This window comes from Spermophilus citellus (assembly GCF_964194105.1).
Source record: "Spermophilus citellus genome assembly, chromosome: 1".
In the NCBI taxonomy this organism is placed as follows: domain Eukaryota; kingdom Metazoa; phylum Chordata; class Mammalia; order Rodentia; family Sciuridae; genus Spermophilus; species Spermophilus citellus.
This window is the reverse complement of record NC_138182.1, coordinates 132191136-132212835: the sequence shown is the minus strand read 5'-3', so window position 1 is coordinate 132212835 and position 21700 is coordinate 132191136. Positions and strand designations below refer to the sequence as shown.

Genomic DNA, 21700 nt, shown 5'->3' with positions numbered 1-21700 from the left:
ATTGAGAATGAATTACATAAACAGATAAAGGAAGAAGTTAAGCATCTCTATCAGGAGATAGAGATTATAAAAAATAATCAAACAATAATTCTAGAAATGAAGGAAATGATAAACTAAATTAAAAACTCAATTGAGAGTATCACTAACAGAGTGGAGCAAGTAGAAGCCAGAACGTCAGATAATGAAGACAAAATATATCATCTTGAAAAGAGTCTAGCCAACTCAGAAAGGCTGGTAAAAAATCACGAGAAAAACATTCAAGAGTTATGGGATAACATAAAAAAACCAAACTTACGAGTCATCGGGATAGAAGAAGGTACAGAGATTCAAACCAAGGGAATGAGTAACCTTCTGAATGAAATAATTACAGAAAACTTTCCAGAAATAAAAAAGGAAACAGATATACAAATTGAAGATGCATACAGGACACCAAGCACACAAAATCAGAGTAGACCAACGCCAAGACAGATTGTTATGAAGATATCCAATATACAGAACAAAGAGAAAATATTAAAAGCTACAAAAGAAAGGAGACAGGTTACATTCAGGGGTAAACCAATAAGGTGAACAATGGATTTTTCATCACAGACACTGAAAGCAAGAAGGTCATGGAACAATGTATTTCAAACACTGAAAGACAATGGATGCCAACCAAGAATTCTGTATCCAGCAAAATTAAGCTTCAGGTATGACAACGAAGTAAAAATCTTTCATGATAAACAAAAGTTAAAAGAATTTGCAGCCAGAAAACCAGCATTGCAAAGCGTTTTGAACAAAACACTACACGAGGAAGAAATGAAAAACAATAACCAAAACCATCAGTGGGAAATGCCTCAGTAAACACAGAGGGCGAGGGGAAAGATAATCATGGAGAAACAAACTAAATTTTTTTAAAAAAGGATAAATAATCAAACATGGATGGAAGTACAAACCATATATCAATAGTAACTCTGAATGTTAATGGCTTAAACTCTCTAATAAAGCGACATAGACTGGTATCATGGATTAAAAAAACAAATCCAACAATATGCTGCCTCCAGGAAACACATCTGATTGGAAAAGATATACACAGGCTGAAGGTGAAAGGATGGGAAAAATATACCACGCACACGGTCCTCGTAAGCAAGCAGGGGTGGCCATCCTCATATCAAATAAAATCGACTTCAAGACTAAGTTAATCAAAAGGGATAAAGAAGGACATTATATACTGTTAAAAGGAACCATTCACCAACAAGACATAACAATTATCAATATTTATGCACCAAATAATGGTGCTGCGGCATTCATAAAACAAATTATCCTCAAGTTCAAGAAACAAATAGACCACAACACAATAATTATGGGTGACTTCAACACACCTCTCTCACCATTGGACAGATCCTCCAAACAAAAGTTGAATAAAGAAAGTATAGAACTCAATATCACAATCAATAACCTAGACTTAACTGACATATATAGAATATTTCAACCATCATCAAATTGATATACTTTTCTCTCAGCAGCACATGGATCCTTCTCAAAGATATATTATGCCATAAGGCAACTCTTAGTAAATATAAAGGCATGGAGATAATACCATGCACCATATCTGATCATAGTGGAATGAAACTGGAAATCAATGATAAAAGAAGGAAGGAAAAATCCTACATCACATGGAAAATGAACAATATGTTACTGAATGATCAATGGGTTACAGAAGACATAAAGGAGGAAATAAAAAAATTCTTAGAGATAAATGAAAATACAGACACAACATATCAGAATCTATGGGACACAATGAAAGCAGTTTTAAGAGCAAAATTCATCACCTGGTGGTCATTCCTCAAAAAAAGAAAAAAACCAACAAACAAATGAGCTCACACTTCATCTAAAAGCCCTAGAAAAGGAAGAGCAAAACAACAGCAAATGTAGCAGAAGGCAAGAAATAATTAAAATCAGAGCAGAAATCAATGAAATTGAAACAAAAGAAACTATTGAAAAAATTAACAAAACTAAAAGTTGGTTCTTCGAAAAAATAAATAAGATCGACAGACCTTTAGCCATGCTAACGAAGAGAAGAAGAGAGATCTCAAATTACTAACATACGGGATGAAAAAGGCAATATCACAACAGATGCTACAGAAATACAGAAGACAATTAGAAATTATTTTGAAAACCTATATTCCAATAAATTAGAAGATAGTGAAGACATCGATAAATTTCTTAAGTCATATGATTTGCCCAGACTGATTCAGGAGGATACACACAATTTGAACAGACCAATATCAATGGATGAAATTGAAGAAGCAATCAAAAGACTACCAACCAAGAAAAGCCCAGGACCGGATGGGTATACAGCGGAGTTTTACAAAACCTTTAAAGAAGAATTAATACCAATACTTTTCAAGTTATTTCAGGAAATAGAAAAAGAGGGAGCTCTGCCAAATTCATTCTATGAGGCCAACATCACCCTGATTCCGAAACCAGAGAAAAACACCTCAAAGAAAGTAAACTACAGACCAATATCTCTGATGAACCTAGATGCAAAAATCCTCAATAAAATTCTGGCGAATCAGATACAAAGGCACATCAAAAAAATTGTGCACCATGATCAAGTAGGATTCATCCCTGGGATGCAAGGATAGTTAAATATACGGAAATCAATAAATGTTATTCACCACATCAATAGACTTAAAGATAAGAACCATATGATCATCTCGATAGACACAGAAAAAGCATTTAACAAACTACAGCATCCTTTTATGTTCAAAACATTAGAAAAACTAGGGATAACAGGAACTTACCTCGACATTGTAAAAGCTATCTATGCTAAGCCTCAGGCTAGCATCATTCTGAATGGACAAAAGTTAAAGGCATTCCCTCTACAATCTGGAACAAGAAAGGGATGCCCTCTATCACCACTTCTATTCAATATAGTTCTCGAAACACTGGCCAGAGCAATTAGACGAAAGAAATTAAAGGCATAAAAATAGGAAAAGAAGAACTTAAATTATCACTATTTGCAGATGACATGATTCTATACCTAGAAGACCCAAAAGGGTCTACAAAGAAACTACTAGAACTAATAAATGAATTCAGCAAAGTGGCAGGATATAAAATCAACACGCATAAATCAAAGGCATTTCTGTATATCAGCGACAAAACTTCTGAAACGGAAATGAGGAAAAACACTCCATTCACAATATCCTCAAAAAAAAAAATACTTGGGAATCAACCTAACAAAAGAGGTGAAAGATTTATACAATGAAAACTACAGAACCCTAAACAGAGAAGTAGAAGAAGATCTTAGAAGATGGAAAAATATACCCTGTTCATGGATAGGCAGAACTAACATTATCAAAATGGGATATTACCAAAAGTTTTCTATAGGTTTAATGCAATGCCAATCAAAATCCCAACGGCGTTTCTTGTAGAAATAGATAAAGCAATCATGAAATTCATATGGAAAAATAAAAGACCCATAATAGCAAAAGCAATTCTAAGCAGGAAGTGTGAATCAGGCGGTATAGCGATACCAGATTTCAAACTATATTACAGAGCAATAGTGACAAAAACAGCATGGTACTGGTACCAAAACAGGCAGGTGGACCAATGGTATAGAATAGAGGACACAGAGACTAATCCACAAAGTTACAACTATCTTATATTTGATAAAGGGGCTAAAAGCATGCAATGGAGGAAGGATAGCATCATCAACAAATGGTGTTGGGAAAACTGGAAATCCATATGCAACAAAATGAAACTGAATCCCTTTCTCTCACCATGCACAAAAGTCAACTCAAAATGGATCAAGGAGCTTGATATCAAATCAGAGACTCTGAGTCTGATAGAAAAAAAAAGTTGGCTCCGATCTACATATTGTGGGGTCGGGCTCCAATTTCCTTAATAGGACACCCATAGCACAAGAGTTAATAACAAGAATCAACAAATGGGACTTACTTAAACTAAAAAGTTTTTTTTTTCAGCAAGAGAAACAATAAGAGAGGTAAATAGGTAGCCTACATCATGGGAACAAATTTTTACTCCTCACACTTCAGATAGAGCCCTAATATCCAGAGTATACAAAGAACTCAAAAAATTAGACAATAAGATGACAAATAACCCAATCAACAAATGGGCCAAGGACCTGAACAGACACTTCTCAGAGGAGAATATACAATCAATCAACAAGTACATGAAAAAATGCTCACCATCTCTAGCAGTCAGAGAAATGCAAATCAAAGATACCATCTCACTCTAGTAAGATTGGCAGCCACTATGAAGTCAAACAACAACAAGTGCTGGCGAGGATGTGGAGAAAAGGGTACACTTATACATTGCTGGTGGGAATGCAAATTGGTGCGGCCAATTTGGAAAGCAGTTTGGAGATTCCTGGGAAAGATGGGAATGGAACCACCATTTGACCCTGCTATTGCCCTTCTGGGACTATTCCCTGAAGACCTTAAAAGAGCATGCTACAGGGATACTGCCACATCGATGTTGATAGCAGCACAATTCACAATAGCTAGACTGTGGAACCAACCCAGATGCCCTTCAATAGATGAATGGATAAAAAAATGTGGCATCTATACACAATGGAGTACTATGCAGCAATAAAAAATGACAAAATCATAGAATTTTAAGGGAAATGGATGGCACTAGAGCAGATTATGCTTAGTGAAGCTAGCCAATCCCTAAAAAAACAAATACCAAATGTCTTCTTTGATATAGTGAGAACAACTATGAACAGAGCAGGGAGGAAGAGCAGGAAGAAAAGATTAACATTAAACAGAGACATGAGATGGGAGGGAAAGGGAGAGAAAAGGGAAATTGCATGGAAATGAAGGGAGACCCTCATTGCTATACAAAATTACATATAAGAGGTTGTGAGGGGAATGGGAAAATAAACAAGGAGAGAAATGAATTACAGTAGATGGGGTAGAGAGAGAAGATGGGAGGGGAGGGGAGGGAGGATAGTAGGGGATAGGAAAGGTAGCAGAATACAACAATTACCAATAGGGCATTATGTAAAATTGTGGATGTGTAACCGACGTGATTCTGCAATCTGCATTTGGGGTAAAATTGGGGGTTCATAACCCACTTCAATCTAATGTATGAAATATGATATATCAAGAGCTTTGTAATGTTGTGAACAACCAATAAAAAAAAGAAAGATAAAAATATGCATTTATTGTAGAAAGAAAAGGATTACTGATAGGAATGGTGAGAGAGAAAGGAAAATCCAGCAATTGAATATTTTTACAAGGCCAAATATATTATTTCCTGGATTCAAGATTTTCTCTCATGTTTTTACCTAACCCATGTTTTCATGCCATTTATACATTTTTTTGCCTTTTATGTAGTATTTCCTCTTTTTTAAAAATAGATCTTTGACTTATTTATAATTTAATTTTCAAGGAGGTTAGATAAATGGTACTACATTTAAATGCTCACAAATAGTTGTTTACTGATGTTAGTTGAATGATTCATACTCCCAATGATATGAAATGACATATTTATTAAGAACTTACTTTGATTATGTTTCTAAAACAGTTTCTATTCTCTTTATATGGTGCACTCGGTTGTGGTTTCACAGTTCACTTGAACTTCTAATAGAGATACTCTTCTCTCATCAGTTTTCATTTTACTAATCACAATATGTATTTTTTTTCATAAAATTTTCAGATTACTGTGTCAAAAATTTAAAACAAGCCACTGAAGAAATAAAGCTAAAATTAAAGTTCATTGTAGTAACCAATGAAATAACACTAAACTCATAGAATAAACCCCTTGAAAATGTTGTGTATTTAAATAATATAAGATTTCTCTTGGGAAAAGCAAAATTTTCTTTCAGTAAGAACTTTCTGGTATAAGAGCTTTCTTTTCTTCCATTTTTGATACTATTTACATTTTTTTTATATAGGAAAGCCATGGAAATTCCCTAACTTCTCATACTGTTTCTGAAAGATTTTCCTAGGTTGCCTGTATTTTGCTTAAATAAAATGACATGTACTTTTTCTTTTGGGTTTTGCTTTTTGCTTAAGAGTAAATTTCTTCATTCATTTATTCCTCCTTCTTTTCCAAATTCTTTCTTTTCTCACTTAACTGCATTAGCTAATATTTTTAAAAAGTTAATTAACAGGGCAATGGTGAGCATCCATTTCTTTTCCTGGTCTTTACTGTTTCACCCTAAGATGAAAAGCAAGAGACAAAGCTTCATTTAGTATAGTAGATAAACACAAAGAGGGAGACCCATGCAGGGAATGTTCATTGCTCTCTAATTTCCTAAGGGATTTAAATTTAAAGCCAAACTTGATTAAATTTTTAATAGTCTTCTTGGCATCAAAAAGAGAAAATTTTTTCACTCTTTCAACTTATATGAGATAAATATTATCCTTGTATTTTTTTAAAATCAATATTTTTTAATATTTATTTTTTAGTTTTAGGTTGACACAATATCTTCATTTTGTATTTATGTGGTGCTGGGGATTGAACCCAGGGCCTCACACATAATAGGCGAGCACTCTACCACTGAGCCACAACCCTAGCCCCTATCCTTGTATTTTGAGACAACATTTTGCTGTTTTGTTAGAGTTTGCATTCAGTTTTCTCTATATTCAAATTGATCTAAGGATTTTGCTTCTTCTCAGTATTCATTTATTGAAGGGGATTCATAGTTTTTTTCTCATGAATTTGTTTTTCTTAAATGTGGTTTATCATCATATTCATAGAATTTCTAAATCATAAGTTTTTCTACTTAATGACCTGAAGAATTCCAATATCACTGAAGGCACTTGATTTTTAATGTTTGATAAGATTTATAGTTGAAGACTTATGGGTCAGATACTCTTTTGGATTGGAAGTTAGATTTTTCTGTTAGTTTAGGATAATGTAAGTATGACATTCTAAGACATATTCATTTATTAATTTATATAAAGATGTGTTTGGCTTCACTTTCCCTCTTCTAATATCTTTCATCTCATTTTTGATCTTTGGTTTGTTATTCTCTTTTAATTTTTGGTGAGAAAAAAGTTATTATGGAGTTGGGCATGGTGCACATGCCTGTAATACCAGTGACCCAGGAAGTTGAAACAGGAGGATTTCAAGCTCAAGGCCAGCCTCAGCAATTTAGTGAGATTGTATCTCAAAATATAAAATAAAAAGGGCTGGTGATAAGACTCAGTGTTTAAGAGCCCTGTGTTTAATACCCAATACAAACAAACAAAAGCAAAGCAAAACAAAACAAAACAACAACAACAACAAAAACACCAGGAGTGGTAGATTAGGCCTGTAATCCCAGTAGTCTGTGAGGCTAAAGTAGGAGGATCACAAGTTCAAAGCCAGTCTCAGCAACTTAGTGAGGCCCTCAGCAACTTAGCAAGACCCTATCTCAAAATAAAATATAAAAAAGGGCTGGGAATGTGGCTGAGTGGTTTAGCGCCTCTGGATTCAATTCCCAGTACCAAAAAAAAGAAAAAAACTCTTTGATATGGAAATTTTAAGTTTATTCTGAGATATACTTTTTTGTTTCAGCCCCCAGCAAAAGAGTCATTATCTGTCTTTTGCATGAGGTCTTCCTCATCACATTTGGTAAGTTTATTTTGCACAATGGACATACTGCTTCTTTGCTGAGATTCTTCATTTTGATAGAGACATTGCTATTGGGTTTTCTCATTGGCTCAACTATAGCTTGGGGATGTTTCTCTTGCATGTGCTTATACTAATACTCTCCTTGCTTTTGCATCTCTGCCCAGTGCAGTCTTGATCTGGATTGGGTGTTGATTGCTTTGATTTTATTTTTCCTATTTTATCCTATGTGATTTTGGACAGAGAGAGAGAAACTCTATATGGGGTTTGATTCTTCTGGTTTGCTACTTTAATTCTTGTCATAACTGGATAGTTAAATGTCAGTTTGTGTGTTTTCCTCCTTTCATGATTGAGGTGATTATGTGCAGGCGTGTGCATGTATGCATGTACATAGGCACTGCCACACTTTTCTAAGGTGCCAGTAGAGATGGAAACTATAGCAGAATGTATTAGGGAGAAATTTGGACATATACATCAGTGTTTCACTTTAGATGCACAGCATTTTGGACCAAGCAATTCCATTTTGAGAAATATGTCAGAAATCAAAGGTGTGGGAACATGTTAGCAACGGGAATGCTTCTTTTAGAGCTGTTTATAATGTGGAATCCCTTAGAAACAAAGAAGACATCTAATAGTAAGTATTCACTTCATAAGTGTTAATTAAATTGTGGTATTTACATTCAGTAAAATATAGCCATTAGAAATGATACATACTTAAATATATGAAGAGGTAAAGTAGAAAATTATAACAGATGATTTATGTAAAAGAGCATCACCTAATGTGAATAACAAACAAGATATTATGGATTGTATCTGTCAGAGGGTAGAGATGGTCTTCACTGCCTTTTAAACATATTTTCAAGAATAATTATGAATTAGCTTCATAATCAGAAAAATAATAATAAAGCTTAAAAATGAAAAGAAAAACTGAGAAAGATACACACTCTCTACCACCATCTTGATATGAATACCAACTATGGATAGAAGGCTCTGTGCCTGGTACTGTACAAGGTCCTTAACACAATTATCTCACTTAATCCTCGTAACAGCTCCATAAGGCAGAAATTAGTGTTTCAATTTTCAGCTGAGGAACTTGACAGGCTAAATATGCCCAATGTCACACAGCTCATAAAAGACGACGCCTGCATGTGAACTCAGCTCAGCCTGACTGAAATCCACCAGGGTCCCAGTCCCCCTCAGAATCACCAACAACTCGCTGATTTAAAGATTCCAGGTTTGATCATAGAAAACTCATTATTTAAACTGCTGAATATTAATCCTTATTTCATACTCCAAATATGAACTTAAAAGAGGACTCAAAGAATAGAATACAGACGTATCTGAAAGAAAGAAGTTTAAAACCAGAAGACAAAAAAATTTATACTTTAGTGAAAATCATTGAATCTTCTCTTTAACTATTTTTGAGAAACAGAGAAAGAGAGCTTGAAAAACTAGGGGTTCTAAATAATTAGATCTTATTGTATCAACTTTTTCAAGCCATCAGGTAAACAATTTAATATACTAAAGGAGCAAGTTTGCTTTAAGATATCCTCATGGTAGGAGGACATCCTGATTTTTCCAGTGGCTTAACCCAGTCACTGGACCAATCACAAGCTGTGCTTTGATTTAAAAAAAATACCCCATTCTTCAACCCTTTGCTTTTATCACAAATCCAAATTCTAACTTTCATTCATGTTTTCTTCTAATTATTAGCATTCTACACAGAATACTTGTCCAATGAAATCAATTGACTTATTTCAACAAGACACACTAACGTTAAAAAGTAAGAACAGTGGCAACAACATAATTGAGATAACCCAAGAGTTCAGACACAGTAGGTGCTAGAATGTTGAGGGGATTAAAACTAATATAGCAATTAACCTTTCAAACATCTCTGCTCTGGAAAGCTATCTCTCAAGAAATTTCATAACCAGTAACAAGTCACCCAATAAAGTAGCGATTTCATAGATTATCCATATCTGCCCCACGCCCCCCAGCCCAAGGCAAAACAATGAGGCATCCAGGATTCTAACCCAAAGCAATAAAATTAAGGAAGAGTATCATACGCAGAAGCTGAAATAATGGAAGTCAAGTCCTGGCATCAAGTCCTTTTAAGAAACATTTAGAAATGTTCAATACTATTCACTGCCTCACCGAGAAATAGTAATTAATAAGACAAAAACAAAAACCCTGGATTTGAATTAAGTGGATGATCAGGTAAGATAGTTCCAATGATCATCATCCCCCTGCTCTTCCTCCAGTTGGAAGAGCAATACGAATAACAATTTGCCAATTAAAATAGCAAACACACGAAGATTCAGAAGCTAAACTGTAAAGTATTGGCAAAAAAAATACACTATTTTAAAAATTCATTTAAATGATGATTTTTGACAAGCAATAATTTCAATTCGTGCCTCATACCCATCGTTATGATAGTGCTGAGCCTGCCAAGACAATATATATTCATAAAATAAATCATAAAGCAACAAGGACTTGATGCAAGTATAACATCCTTAGACACAAATAAATAATCTAGGATAGAAAGTACAGGTTCCTGAATTCTGAGCCAACCAATAAAATGTTGGAAACGTTTCATTTTCTACTTACTCAACTAACCAGGAAAACAAAACAAAACAAAACAAAAACAAAAAAACAACCAACAACAAAACCAAGAAATGCCATCAAATGTTCTATACTCTATTCTTTTAAGAAAAATGCAAAGGGATCTCAAAACAAGAGCCAATTGCTTTCTTTCTCCAGCTTAAACAGCAGTTCCTCATTGGAACACTAAGGCTTAGGTCCACCATAGCCATATTGAAAAAAACAAACCCAAGAAAACCCCATTAAGGTCTGAAAACCTGAACTTATCCCGAAATCTCTATGGATGCATGTCTATCAATTATCTGCAAAGATCTCAAACATTACTTTAAAGGGAACAGCTAAGCAAATTGGTCCCAACAGAAATACAAATAAATGGATTAAAAACTGGCTATCTAACCGTATACAGAGAGAAATCGTAATTGGTAGTCCGTCTAGTTGGGGAGAGGTTTCCAGTGGGGTCCCACAAGGATCGATATTGGGTCCCATTTTGTTTAATATCTTTATAAAAAATCTGGAAGACAAAGTAGAGAATGTGCTAATTAAGTTGACTGATGCCAGTAGTTTGGGATGGGTTGTTAAAGTAAATTGGATATAGATAAATGCTACTGGTCTCTAGAAAGCATAAAGATAGAGCAATGCTAGCAGAGCAGGGGAATGCCAATTATTTGGGTTTAAAAAAAATGCATTTTTAAAAAATTAATTACAAGCAGTAGAAATAGATTAAAGAAATCTTAGCGGCTTTGCATTACAAAAGATTAGGCACAATGGGAAAAGACAATACAGAGATTCACAACAACCATGAATGTAGAATAAAGAACACCTTCAAATGAAGATCTTTGGGGGCATCTCTATTGTGATGCTTATGAATATGATTATTTTTCTGATTCATTTTTGGTGTATATGAAAATTATATATTTTCAAATGTTCATCTTTTATGTATTACTTTATTGAATTTAAAATTTCTACAAGACTTCTATCAAATTTCACCATAAAATTATTTATATACCTGAAAAAAAAAGAAAACTGGGGTTTGTGGGTTTCTCAATGCAGTAAAGATACTGGAGGCATTTCAAATATGTAATAAGTAACGTGGCTAAAAGGCAAGACTGACTAACTTTTCAAACATGCATATACTTAGTAATTGGCAGAAAAATAAACCAGGAGAAAAACATAAGACTTCAAGGAAAAATAAAGGAGAGTTGAAAACTTGAAGACCTGATCAAAAACAGGGAGGAAAATTAATCAAAAGCAAATTCTATCAGGAAACATTCAGTAGTGCACACCTATACACAAGAATTCAAGGGACAACAGAAAGGACTCTCCTGACACTAGCAGGGAGATTGGATTTTTTAAAATTTATTTTTACTCTTATTTTGGAGGGTATTATATTTTCTGAACTGTGGAGGACACTTGGGAAAACTACTTCCTAGACTTCATGTTGGTGTGAAGATTGCTTAAAAAATCTTGATATTTCCCATCGTCATTTGTCACATGAAGGCAACCGTGAAAGTGACACTTGCCTATGGATTTCTATGTGCAGAGAGTTTTTCTTTTTTTTTTTTTTTCGTGAAGTCAATTGAGTTGAATATATGAACTGATGTGGAACGACCTTTTCAATGTAACTTTAATTTTTTCATTTGTTAGCACTGTGGAATAGACACTGAATATGGCTGGGAAAACCCAAAGCGCATCTCAGAAGTGTTTACTTCGCTATCCAACCTGGGCCGTTGCATTTTCTTTAAGGGTTTTAGTTTTTGCATTACTAAAATGACAGGATAGTAATTTAGAAGCCACAAACTTCCTTCTTCAAATAAAAAGTTAAGAGAAAACAACACAGAAATGGGAAAAGTATGGAAGAATCTGCTCAAGGAACAATGGGTTCCCATCTGGGCTGGCTTCCCATTTTGATCCATCCCTGACCTCAGGGCACAGCAGTTTAAAAGTAAGTTTAGGTGATTGGACACACTACTTTCAACTCTAGGAAACTACCAAAGGTGAAAAATTCAATCCCTCTCCTACTGGCTGATTTTTTTCCCCCAGAGTATAAAATATTTAGCTGATGACATGTGCCTGATCTTTGAAAAAAGACAATGAAAAGAAGGGACATGGAAAACTACCCCATTCACAATGCTCTCTATAAGAAATAGTAGCATTATTCCTGACACCAACACAAAAGAAAGCACTGGACAATCAGAACCCAGTGTGGATCCCCTCCAGTCTTTCATGCTGGGTTGAAAAAGAAACCATGGGGACCTGGAATATTAGATGCAACTTTTTTTTTTGGTTTTAATCTCATCTAGATGTATTCCATTCTATTCAATAAAGCTTGACATAGTGGGTTTGTTATAAACTTTAGAGTGAACACTCATTGAAAAGTGATTTCCTTGCTTTAACTTTATAATTTCTGCCATACAACATTCCTTTCCAGGTCATATTCTCCTTAAGGGTTGTGACTGCCCCCTACATGCTAGACCACCATAAAACGCACGGGCAAGCATCGCCCATAAGTGTGGAAACTATAAATTTTATTTTTAAAGTAATAATGCCTGACACTAATAGTTTATTAGCAGAGTCCTTACCTCGTATGGAGGTCACTTCTATTAAAGAATTTTAAGAATAACACAAACATATTGTTCTTTTCTGGCCTCAGTTTCTCATGTTTGAGACTGAGGGGCAGATGCTCTGAGCTGGACAGGTCTTTGCTACAGAAAGCTGTCCTCTGCACTAGCGGGTGGATAGTAGCGTCCCTGACCTCATCACGCTGGATACCAGTAGCAATGCCCTTTTCACAGTTTGACATCCAAAAATATCTTCTGACATTGTCAAGAATTCTCTGGGAGACAAAATCGCCCCTGTCTTTGAAACACTGAAAAAGGAGGATTTCTAGATATCTTTCTTATTCTCTTGTATTTTATCACCTCAGTTGTGGATCTATCTGCAGCCAAGAGGATGGGCTTTTCAACCTGGTGAGGTACCTGATAAGTGAAGCTTTCTCTACTCCAGCTCAGTACAATTGAGTGTAAAACACCTAAAGCTTTCCAGATTCAGTTCATATAAAATATCCACCATCTAGATCTTAAATTTATCATTTAAATGCAAATTAGTATGAAAAATAGGGTAGATGAAAGTGAGCGAGCTCAGATGCTATCTTATTAAGTCAGCCTTGTGTTAGGCAATTGATTTGAACTCATCTTAAGCTGCAGTCCTCTGAGATAGTGCTATTTATTCATTCTCTTTCCTTTACTAAGACTATAATATTAGGGAAATCATGAAATGGATGTTAAAAGTACTCTGACATTTGAGTGTAGGTTGGAATCTACCAACCAAAAGACTCCATTCAGTGAAACCCTGGGCATTGGTAAGAAATTAATAATTTCCTTGGCCCCATGGCTCATTGGCTTACAAAGCCTATGTTTATTATTTGCATCATTATTAACATCATGTTCTGAGAAAGAAGTGCCTTTGGTTAGAGAATAGTCTAAAATCAAATAACAGACCTATGGGTATGTGGGAAACATAAGTTTCCACAGGGTTTACTCAAATAAATCCCAATGGTAGAGATTATTTATATGTTCTATCCTGAAATTAATCTGAAGCTAGACAAAATTAAAATATCAATTAAATAATCAATTATTATTATTATACAGAATAACTCCATATGGTTTAAAGATTTTGTTGCTTTCTTTATCCTATTACCATTTTATTGAACTCAATATTACACATTATTTCCTAAACACTACTTCAAGCAGATACTAAGTCAAGACCTTGTTTTCATAATCTATTTCAAAGGATCTAAATCTGGACTATTGGGAAATGCATACACAATTATGCAGTCTAGTGCAGAAAGTTCTATAACAGGAAGCCAGGTAAAATTCCATTCTGGGATTAATGTGGATTAACTCCATTGGGATTCTTGACAGAAGCCTCAAAGTGGTGATTTCTCAACTTGGCTGCAAATCAGAATTCCTGAGGAAACTAAAGAGTATGCAATCAAGACATACCCCAAGATACTCAAATGAGAATTTTGGGGGAAGGGATCCTGCCTTTAGTATTCTTTTTAATCCTTTACAGATCATTCCATTTAGCAGCTGAGGTTGAAAACGATTGTTCTAAAGAATAAACAGTGTTTACTATCATGCAGGAAGTCTTTGACTATGCCTGACATAAACAAGATGGTGGCCTCATATGTCAACTGCTTCAATGATAAGGGTATATGTGCAAGGTGTTCGGTAATCCTGTGTCACTAAATGAAAAAATCTATTCCTCTTTATTTTTTTTCCTTCCACACTTGTCTGATGACCTCAAGGGGGAAGTCTCAATTTGTTGCTGGGGGGTCTTAACACATCTCTAGAATTGTTTATTATACTTTTAAGTTTAAGAGAATAAATATTTTAGGTCCAAAGTCCTGTTATTTATTTTTATTTATTTTTAAAAAATCCTCCAGAAAGTAATAATAATTTGAGTGACATAAAGTATAAAAATTTAAATAAGGTGAATAAATTAAAGAAATGTAAATAAAATAGACAATATATTTATGCCTGGGGAAAAAGTCACATAGGTGGTTCTCAGACAAAGTTGTGGGAAAACCTACAGTTCATGGAAAGGGCATCACCCAAAGCTTGGGTGATGAGTTTGGGCCATAATTGTGCCTTTCTCACTACATATATTTGTAATTTGGGGAAAATTATCTACTCTCTTCCTGGGGCTTTGGTTTCCTCCTGTTTTGAGGAAGGCCATTAGCCTATACTAGTAGCATTCCTCTATGCACTTAAGAAGCAAGAGGGCTTGTCCTCTGAATTTACCTTGTTGACATCCAGGCGCATCTTCTCATTGTTGGCACTAGCAGCCTTCTCTGCTGCTTTCTTTTGGCGTTGGGGTCCTCTCCCAAAGAAGATGTAGTTGACCAAAGCATATTCCAGAAGGGCCATGAAAACAAAGACAAAGCACCCCATTAGGTACATGTCAATGGCCTTCACATAAGGGATTTTGGGGAGAGTTTCCCGGAGGTGAGTGTTGATTGTGGTCATTGTTAGTACAGTTGTAATTCCTGAAAAAAAAAAAGGAAAAAGAAAAAAAGTTAGAATAACGATGTTCCCATTTCTTTTTTGCTCTTACAATCACTGGAAAGGTTAATTTTACTCATTTATATAAACCACAACAGATTTACTGGGCACTTATTATATATCAGCTCTGTGATAGGCCCTGGGGATGTACATAAATTAGCTTATGGTGAACATTAATCACTTTGGGAGATTTCCTTTCATTATGTTTTTTTTATTTATACTTATTATAACTAGTGAATTAAATGCTATCATAACAGTATGCATAAAATGAGTATATGGGGAAGATCCTAGTGCAGTTCTGTGAGGTAGTGGGGAGGAGAATAGGAAATGGATATGTCTGAGCAGATTTCTGAAGACTGAGTGATCATTACCCTGGTGAACAAGGCCTGGAGGTCAATATTTAAAGAATAAAACAGGGTACTGGGGTAGAGAAAACTTGATATAAAAGGTTGGGTTTCCCAGAAAAATTATGGGTGCATTATTAAACAGGATGAATTGAATTGTGAGAAGAAGGGAGATTCAAGAAAGGGCTGCAAGATGGGGAGCCCAAGAAGACATTTAAATTAAAGGCAATGTGAAGCACTGGCCAGCTTCAAGCAGGAAACTTATAGACAACTGAATTTAGGACAGTCACTCTGGTAGCAGTGTGGAGTGTGGGTCAGACACAAGCAAGACAATAAAGGACACCAGTTCAAAGGCTTCTGGAAAAATCCACTTAAATGACAGAGGGGGAGTAAAATAACAGCAATGATTCTGAAATCAATGAACACATTATACAGATGGCATTAAGTGAACCACTGTCAACATTTCAGAAACTGGAAGTGGAGGGTAGCGGAGAAGAAGGAGTCAGTTCTCATGGCTTAGGGTTGGACAATCAGGCACAATGCCCACATAAACAGCTCAGAAGTATTATAAGAGTTCTATGGGAAATGCCACTCTGGGTTAGACTCTAACTGCCCATCCAGTAGAGTGGAGAGCTCTGGCTGTCGCAAGTAGTTTTCCTCGAAGTCGTAATTGGAAGGTAAAGAGCACAGGAGTCCAGAGTTCTGAGCATGATAAATTCCAACTTTGTTGCCAAACAGTGATGTGAAAATAGACAAAGCTCAGAGGTCAAGATCACACAGATGGGAGGTCGTACCATTACTGTTTAAAACAGCGTCTTTTTAACTGATGCCTTTAACACTTTCCAACAGCATATCTCAAAGGCTAAATTTTATTTCTATGACTTTTTGAGGACATAGTTTTCTGATTCGATTTTTATCTAGCAATAACATCATACTTCTAATTTTGCTTCTGTAGATTTTCATGAAAAACTTCAGAAAATATAGATTTGAGCCTTGGTTTTGCTTTATGTTAAATGAAGTATCTTAATGGTTCTCCTCTCTTTTCTTTGTTAATCATTTTTGTTCTCTTCTTCATTTCAACTATAGACTACCCTGCTCCACATGATGAGATAATGTTGATTTGACTAAGTCCGATTTTGAGGTATTTCTGAAAATATTAGCAAATTGCTCACCTAAAAAAGATGTTTCAAAAATCTCCTTTAAAAAGTAAATAATTATTTCTTGATTCTACAATACACACAAAGTAGATATAGGATATTCTCAAACTGTATGCATTCCTTCTTCATTCAGGGAACAATTACTGAGCACCATTCCCCAGGCAGGACACTGTGGATACAATACCAGATTTGGATCTTCCCCTGGGGATCCTTCAGTACTGTGGGAGGAAAATTCATTGCATAATGAAAGTTATACCTATGGCTAGTCCTCATATGGCAGCATTTTAAGAGTATATATCACAGGCCTTGCCAGAGGTCATTTCTTCTACTCCCTTCCATCCTTGGGCCATCATAATCTAACCTTAACATCAGCCAGTGTGAACCCCTTTCAAACTGAAGTCAAATCTTGTCATTTTTTTGCTCAATGGCAATGTCTGTCTGTATCATAGTCTATAAAAACCTTCATGATCTTTCATTCCTCCCTCCCCAATATCATCTTTACTCCACCCCTTGAGCTTACTCTATCCTGGTCTCAGAAGATTCTTGGGAACCTATTTTGAGGGTTCCTCTCTCAGGGTACTCGCAGTAGCAGGGAATATCATCACCAACTGAGCTACTTGAGTCTTCATCTTGAACTCTTGTGTTTTATGGACAACTTCTGCACTCATATCAGCCTGGATTTTCCTAAACTGTTATCTGTTGTATACTCAAGCCCTCTTACCTGGCTGATTTCCCTCTATGGATTTACCCTATACTGTAATATGCATGGTTATTCAATTTGTTGTCTATCTTTTACTACCTGAGTAAACCTTCCAGAAGAAGACTGCTGTATCCAGTGCACCGTCTGGTTAGACCATATCAGGAATTCAACAGATATTTTTGAATGAATAATGAATGACTTTCTAAGAAAGCAATAATGGAATTTGAGATCTCGTGGTGAAGAAGTCAACAATTCAATAATTTAAGGGGAATAGTCAGAACTGAAAATAATGAAGATTGTACAGAAGGTCATAAATTTTCTTTACCCAGAGTTAATAACAAAAATGTTTAAGAAATATAATTTAATATCCTCCTCCTGTTGTTATAAGAGAGAAAAAATTATCCTTATGACATGCCATGCCACAGATGATTTCCCAGTGTTCTTATTCTGCTGTCTCTGTCCTCTGTATGCTGCTCAAAACCATTAATAAAACTTCAGAATCCTTTTTGCTTATCCATCTACTCCATATTGCATATCCTTGTCTTATGAAAAAAAAGTTGGAAAGGAGCTCTTCTCAGGTATAGAAGCATGCAATAGATGCAAATTGAACAATTATGCAAGCAATATTACATGAAATATGTTTCAATAAAAATATGAAACCAATGAATCTAATTTCATTACCAACAGCTATATAGTTAACTAATTTTGACACGCAAGAGCTTTAATTTGTGTTTAATTGATTTAATGGTGAATCAGATCACCCAAAGTCTGAAGGCTAAACTCTTGTAATGGGCAAGGTCCAGTCGTGTCAGGCATTACAAATCCCTGGGTAGGAAACTGCATGCATGTGCAGACATGCAGGCACAGAGTGAAACCCACATGCAGTTGGAAAATGGCTTACCTAAAGCCACTCTGGCAGCTGACGCATCATAATTAATCCAGAAAGAGACCCAGGAGAGGATCGTAATCAAGATGGAAGGCATGTATGTTTGCAGGATGAAGTAGCCAATATTTCTCTTAAGCTTAAAGCTGAGGGACAATCTGGGATAAGACCCTAGAAAGGCAATTTCAGAATGTTATCATTATTAATTAATAGCTACACAATGCTTTTCACTAAAGTCCATAAACATTTTGACATATTCCCTAAATTCAATTCTAGCTCTTGGTTTAGGAACTTGTTTTCCCCCCCAGCAAAAACAGTCTGCGAGCACTGGGGTTTAATTAGCAGGAGCTACCGAGTGGCAGAAGCTACTCAGTGTGGAATATATCCTATACTCACCAGTGATTAAAAAGGATTCCTGCTTTTTCCTGCTCAGCGCCATACACTGAAGGAACAGAGACTGATTTTCTGCCATTGTGATGACAAGACTCTTTGGGAGAACCTTTTGTTGCCTATCTTAATTGTCCCCCAGCAAGTTCATCCTATCGCTTTTCTCTTACATAAGAATAAAGCTGCATGCTCTGATCATAGAAAATAAAAATCCCTTCTGTGTAGATTTTTACGCGCATGGATCCTTTATTAGTTCTTAACAATTTCAATGTTCCCTGATCCACAAGATGGTGAAGAATCATTGCTTTTGAGCAACATTTTTGGGAAAAAACAACTAACAGTATAGGTTACTGAGTCTGGGTTTTTGGTTGTAGTGATCTAGGGCACTACTCTTTGGATGAGAGTCACAGGAGAGCACATTCTTACAATATAAAAAGTTCACGTTAATGCACTGCACGGGAGATACTTCCACTATTTGAGAGAAGCTTTATTTAGTCTTTTTGGGCTAATATGTCTTAATATGAAAGTAAGAATATTTGAAGCAGCAACTCATTCCCAAAGAGCTTTAGGGGTTTAAAGATTCTATCCTTTGGAAAAGTTTTCAGTTTGTTTTCTTTCCTTTATGTTTTTGTCTTTTTAGGGATTTGGAGGACATCCCACTTTGGAAATAGTTTTTTTAACCTAGCGGCAACTTGGTATATTTACCAAGTCACACAGCTCTTGCTTTAAATGGTTTGTGGTTTGTAGGAACAAGAAGTATCTGAATTCTTAGTAGAAAGGTGATCGATATTTACTGTTACAGTATTAGCCATTACTGTGCCAATGGGATTCACTTCAATGGAAAAATTATATAAAGTGGATCATTCTTGTTAAGATTTCAGTTTCTTTTGCTACTAAATTAATATCTAGCAAATAATTGTTTTCCTGGTTTTTTGTTTAAAAAATGTAAAAAAATTATGTTGATGACATCAAGTCTGGCAATCTCCAGTCTCAGGGTTGAAAGGGCCAAGATGGCAAAGACAGTAGGATGATGTCAACCTCTGGAAGGGGCAGAATGGTGAAGATCATAAAACTCTTCTCCTCTGCTGCCTGAGGACTTCCACTGTGTCGTTCTAGGCCCCAGGATGATCCTAAGTTCTTAGGAATGCATCCAGCTGGGGACCTCTCTGACTCAGGTCTTCAACTCTTCTGTATCCCATTTCTAAAATCTTAGTCCCTTCTCTAGCACAAGGCACATGCAGATGACCCTCTGAGCTTTGCTGGGGCCCCTTCTGGAGAGGAGCTGCCTGGGTTCTGGATGGAGCTGTAGGCTCTATGGGGAGCAGGGTTTTCAGCAGAGCCAAATCCTTCAGAGGCATGATCCTTCCCGGGACAGGACCTCAGTGAAAGTGAAGCCTTTTGATAAACTATGATGAAGATTCATTACCCTGATACGAACCTGTGGAGAAAACAACCTTCTTGGTGATAAGTTTGTAGTCTACGATGGAGAACTGCGGGAGCTCAATCTTGGTTACTCCTGTTACAGCATTGTCATCCCCACGCCAGTAAAATTCAATGTCATCAGTGGTATATCCATCTGTAAAAGGAAACACACACCAAAAAAAAAAAAAAAAGAACATCTGTTTAGAAAAGCAACTTTAAAAGCTACACCTAAAGGTCATAATGTGTCAAATACCATAGTCAGCATGTAGAGTCTACTACCCCCTATAGAGATCCTACTAGGGAAACATGACTAGACCCTCATGGGAAAACACAGGTGTAGAGAAATTAACTACTCACAGCCTCTTGCAACTGGGAAGTGCAGATGGGGCTTGAAACTAGGTTTATCTGGTTATAAACCTCACTTTAGGAAACTCTTTCCCATCACGTTACCACATAACTCTAAATTGCACTCAAAGAGGACAGAAGAGGAGAAAACTCATTGAAATTATTAGTTCAGTACTGAAAGCTACCAAACACTCCCCAATAATATAAAATATCTGAATTACAATATATTTGGCTTTCATGTCAGAAGAGGAATGATTATGAAGAAGTGGGTAATCAATTTTTCAATATTCACATACATGATCTCTAAATTTGATTTTATAACACATCCAATTAAAAACATCCCCAAATCAATATAACACTAATTCCAATAGTTCTGAGGCAAGCAGCGTACACGCTATCTACACAGTTATTTATCAGATACCTATGGTGCTCATCAGTGCAGTCTTTAGGGAAAGGAGTGTGTATAACAAAGACCTGTTCTTTGTTCCAATGACATTTTCAAGCCATGGGTCTGAGTACAATTTCAACAAATAAGCACAGATATCAATAACTAATACTCAAACATCTAACTGTAATGAATACACCACACTGGACCACAATCAGTGTGATGCATGGAAGTATGCAATGGAGTCCAGTGTATATTAATGACATTTTACAAACTTATTCACCCCCTCAAAAAATCTCCCCCCCAAAATGCATACATTTGTATATATTAAATTTAAAGTGATACCATATTTATCTCTTTAAAGAACTTTTGCATCTGGATTGTTTACAAGTCTAAGAGGCAGGCAAGTCTAAGAGACACGCACATACAAATCATAAAAATTGTGTAAGTTCTGGGGTTGTGGCTCAGTGACAGAGTGCTTGCCTTGCATGTGTGAGGCACTTGGTTTGATTCTCAGTACTAACCACATAAAATAAATAAAATAAAGGTATATGACCATCTACCAATAAAAAAAAAAAAAAGATTGTGTAAGTTCTTTGTCCTTTGACATGTGACTGCCCCAAAGGATAACTGGACTTTTTCTAAGGTTTCAATTTTCCTCATATGGACGCATATACCATGGGTCTAGAACAGCATCTCAAATGCAATCTAATTTCTCATTGGTTCTTTATACAGATCTCTGTTATAAACTAGTTCAGTAGTAGTGATAATTCCACCACCAATAAACAATTTAGAATAACAGAAAAAAAATGGCAATAGCTCCTAGAATCAAACTAGGTAGTTAGAA

At 35.7% G+C, this 21700-nt stretch overlaps 1 protein-coding gene across 4 annotated transcripts in view; it reads right to left on the bottom strand.

Moving 5' to 3' along the window:
* Positions 1 to 21700, bottom strand: part of GABRB2 (gamma-aminobutyric acid type A receptor subunit beta2) — a 244314-nt gene that overhangs the window by 30595 nt on the left and 192019 nt on the right. For 2 of the 4 annotated variants that reach the window (XM_081298705.1, XM_081298704.1), the window contains exons 7-10: positions 20140 to 20277; positions 18333 to 18485; positions 14970 to 15214; positions 10565 to 10678 (exon numbers count right to left, since the gene is read on the bottom strand). In XM_081298705.1, the coding sequence (XP_081154831.1) occupies positions 10565 to 10678; positions 14970 to 15214; positions 18333 to 18485; positions 20140 to 20277 (650 nt within the window). The remainder of the gene's footprint in view (positions 1 to 10564; positions 10679 to 14969; positions 15215 to 18332; positions 18486 to 20139; positions 20278 to 21700) is intronic. The other 2 variants (XM_081298706.1, XM_081298707.1) reach the window with 2 other exon arrangements.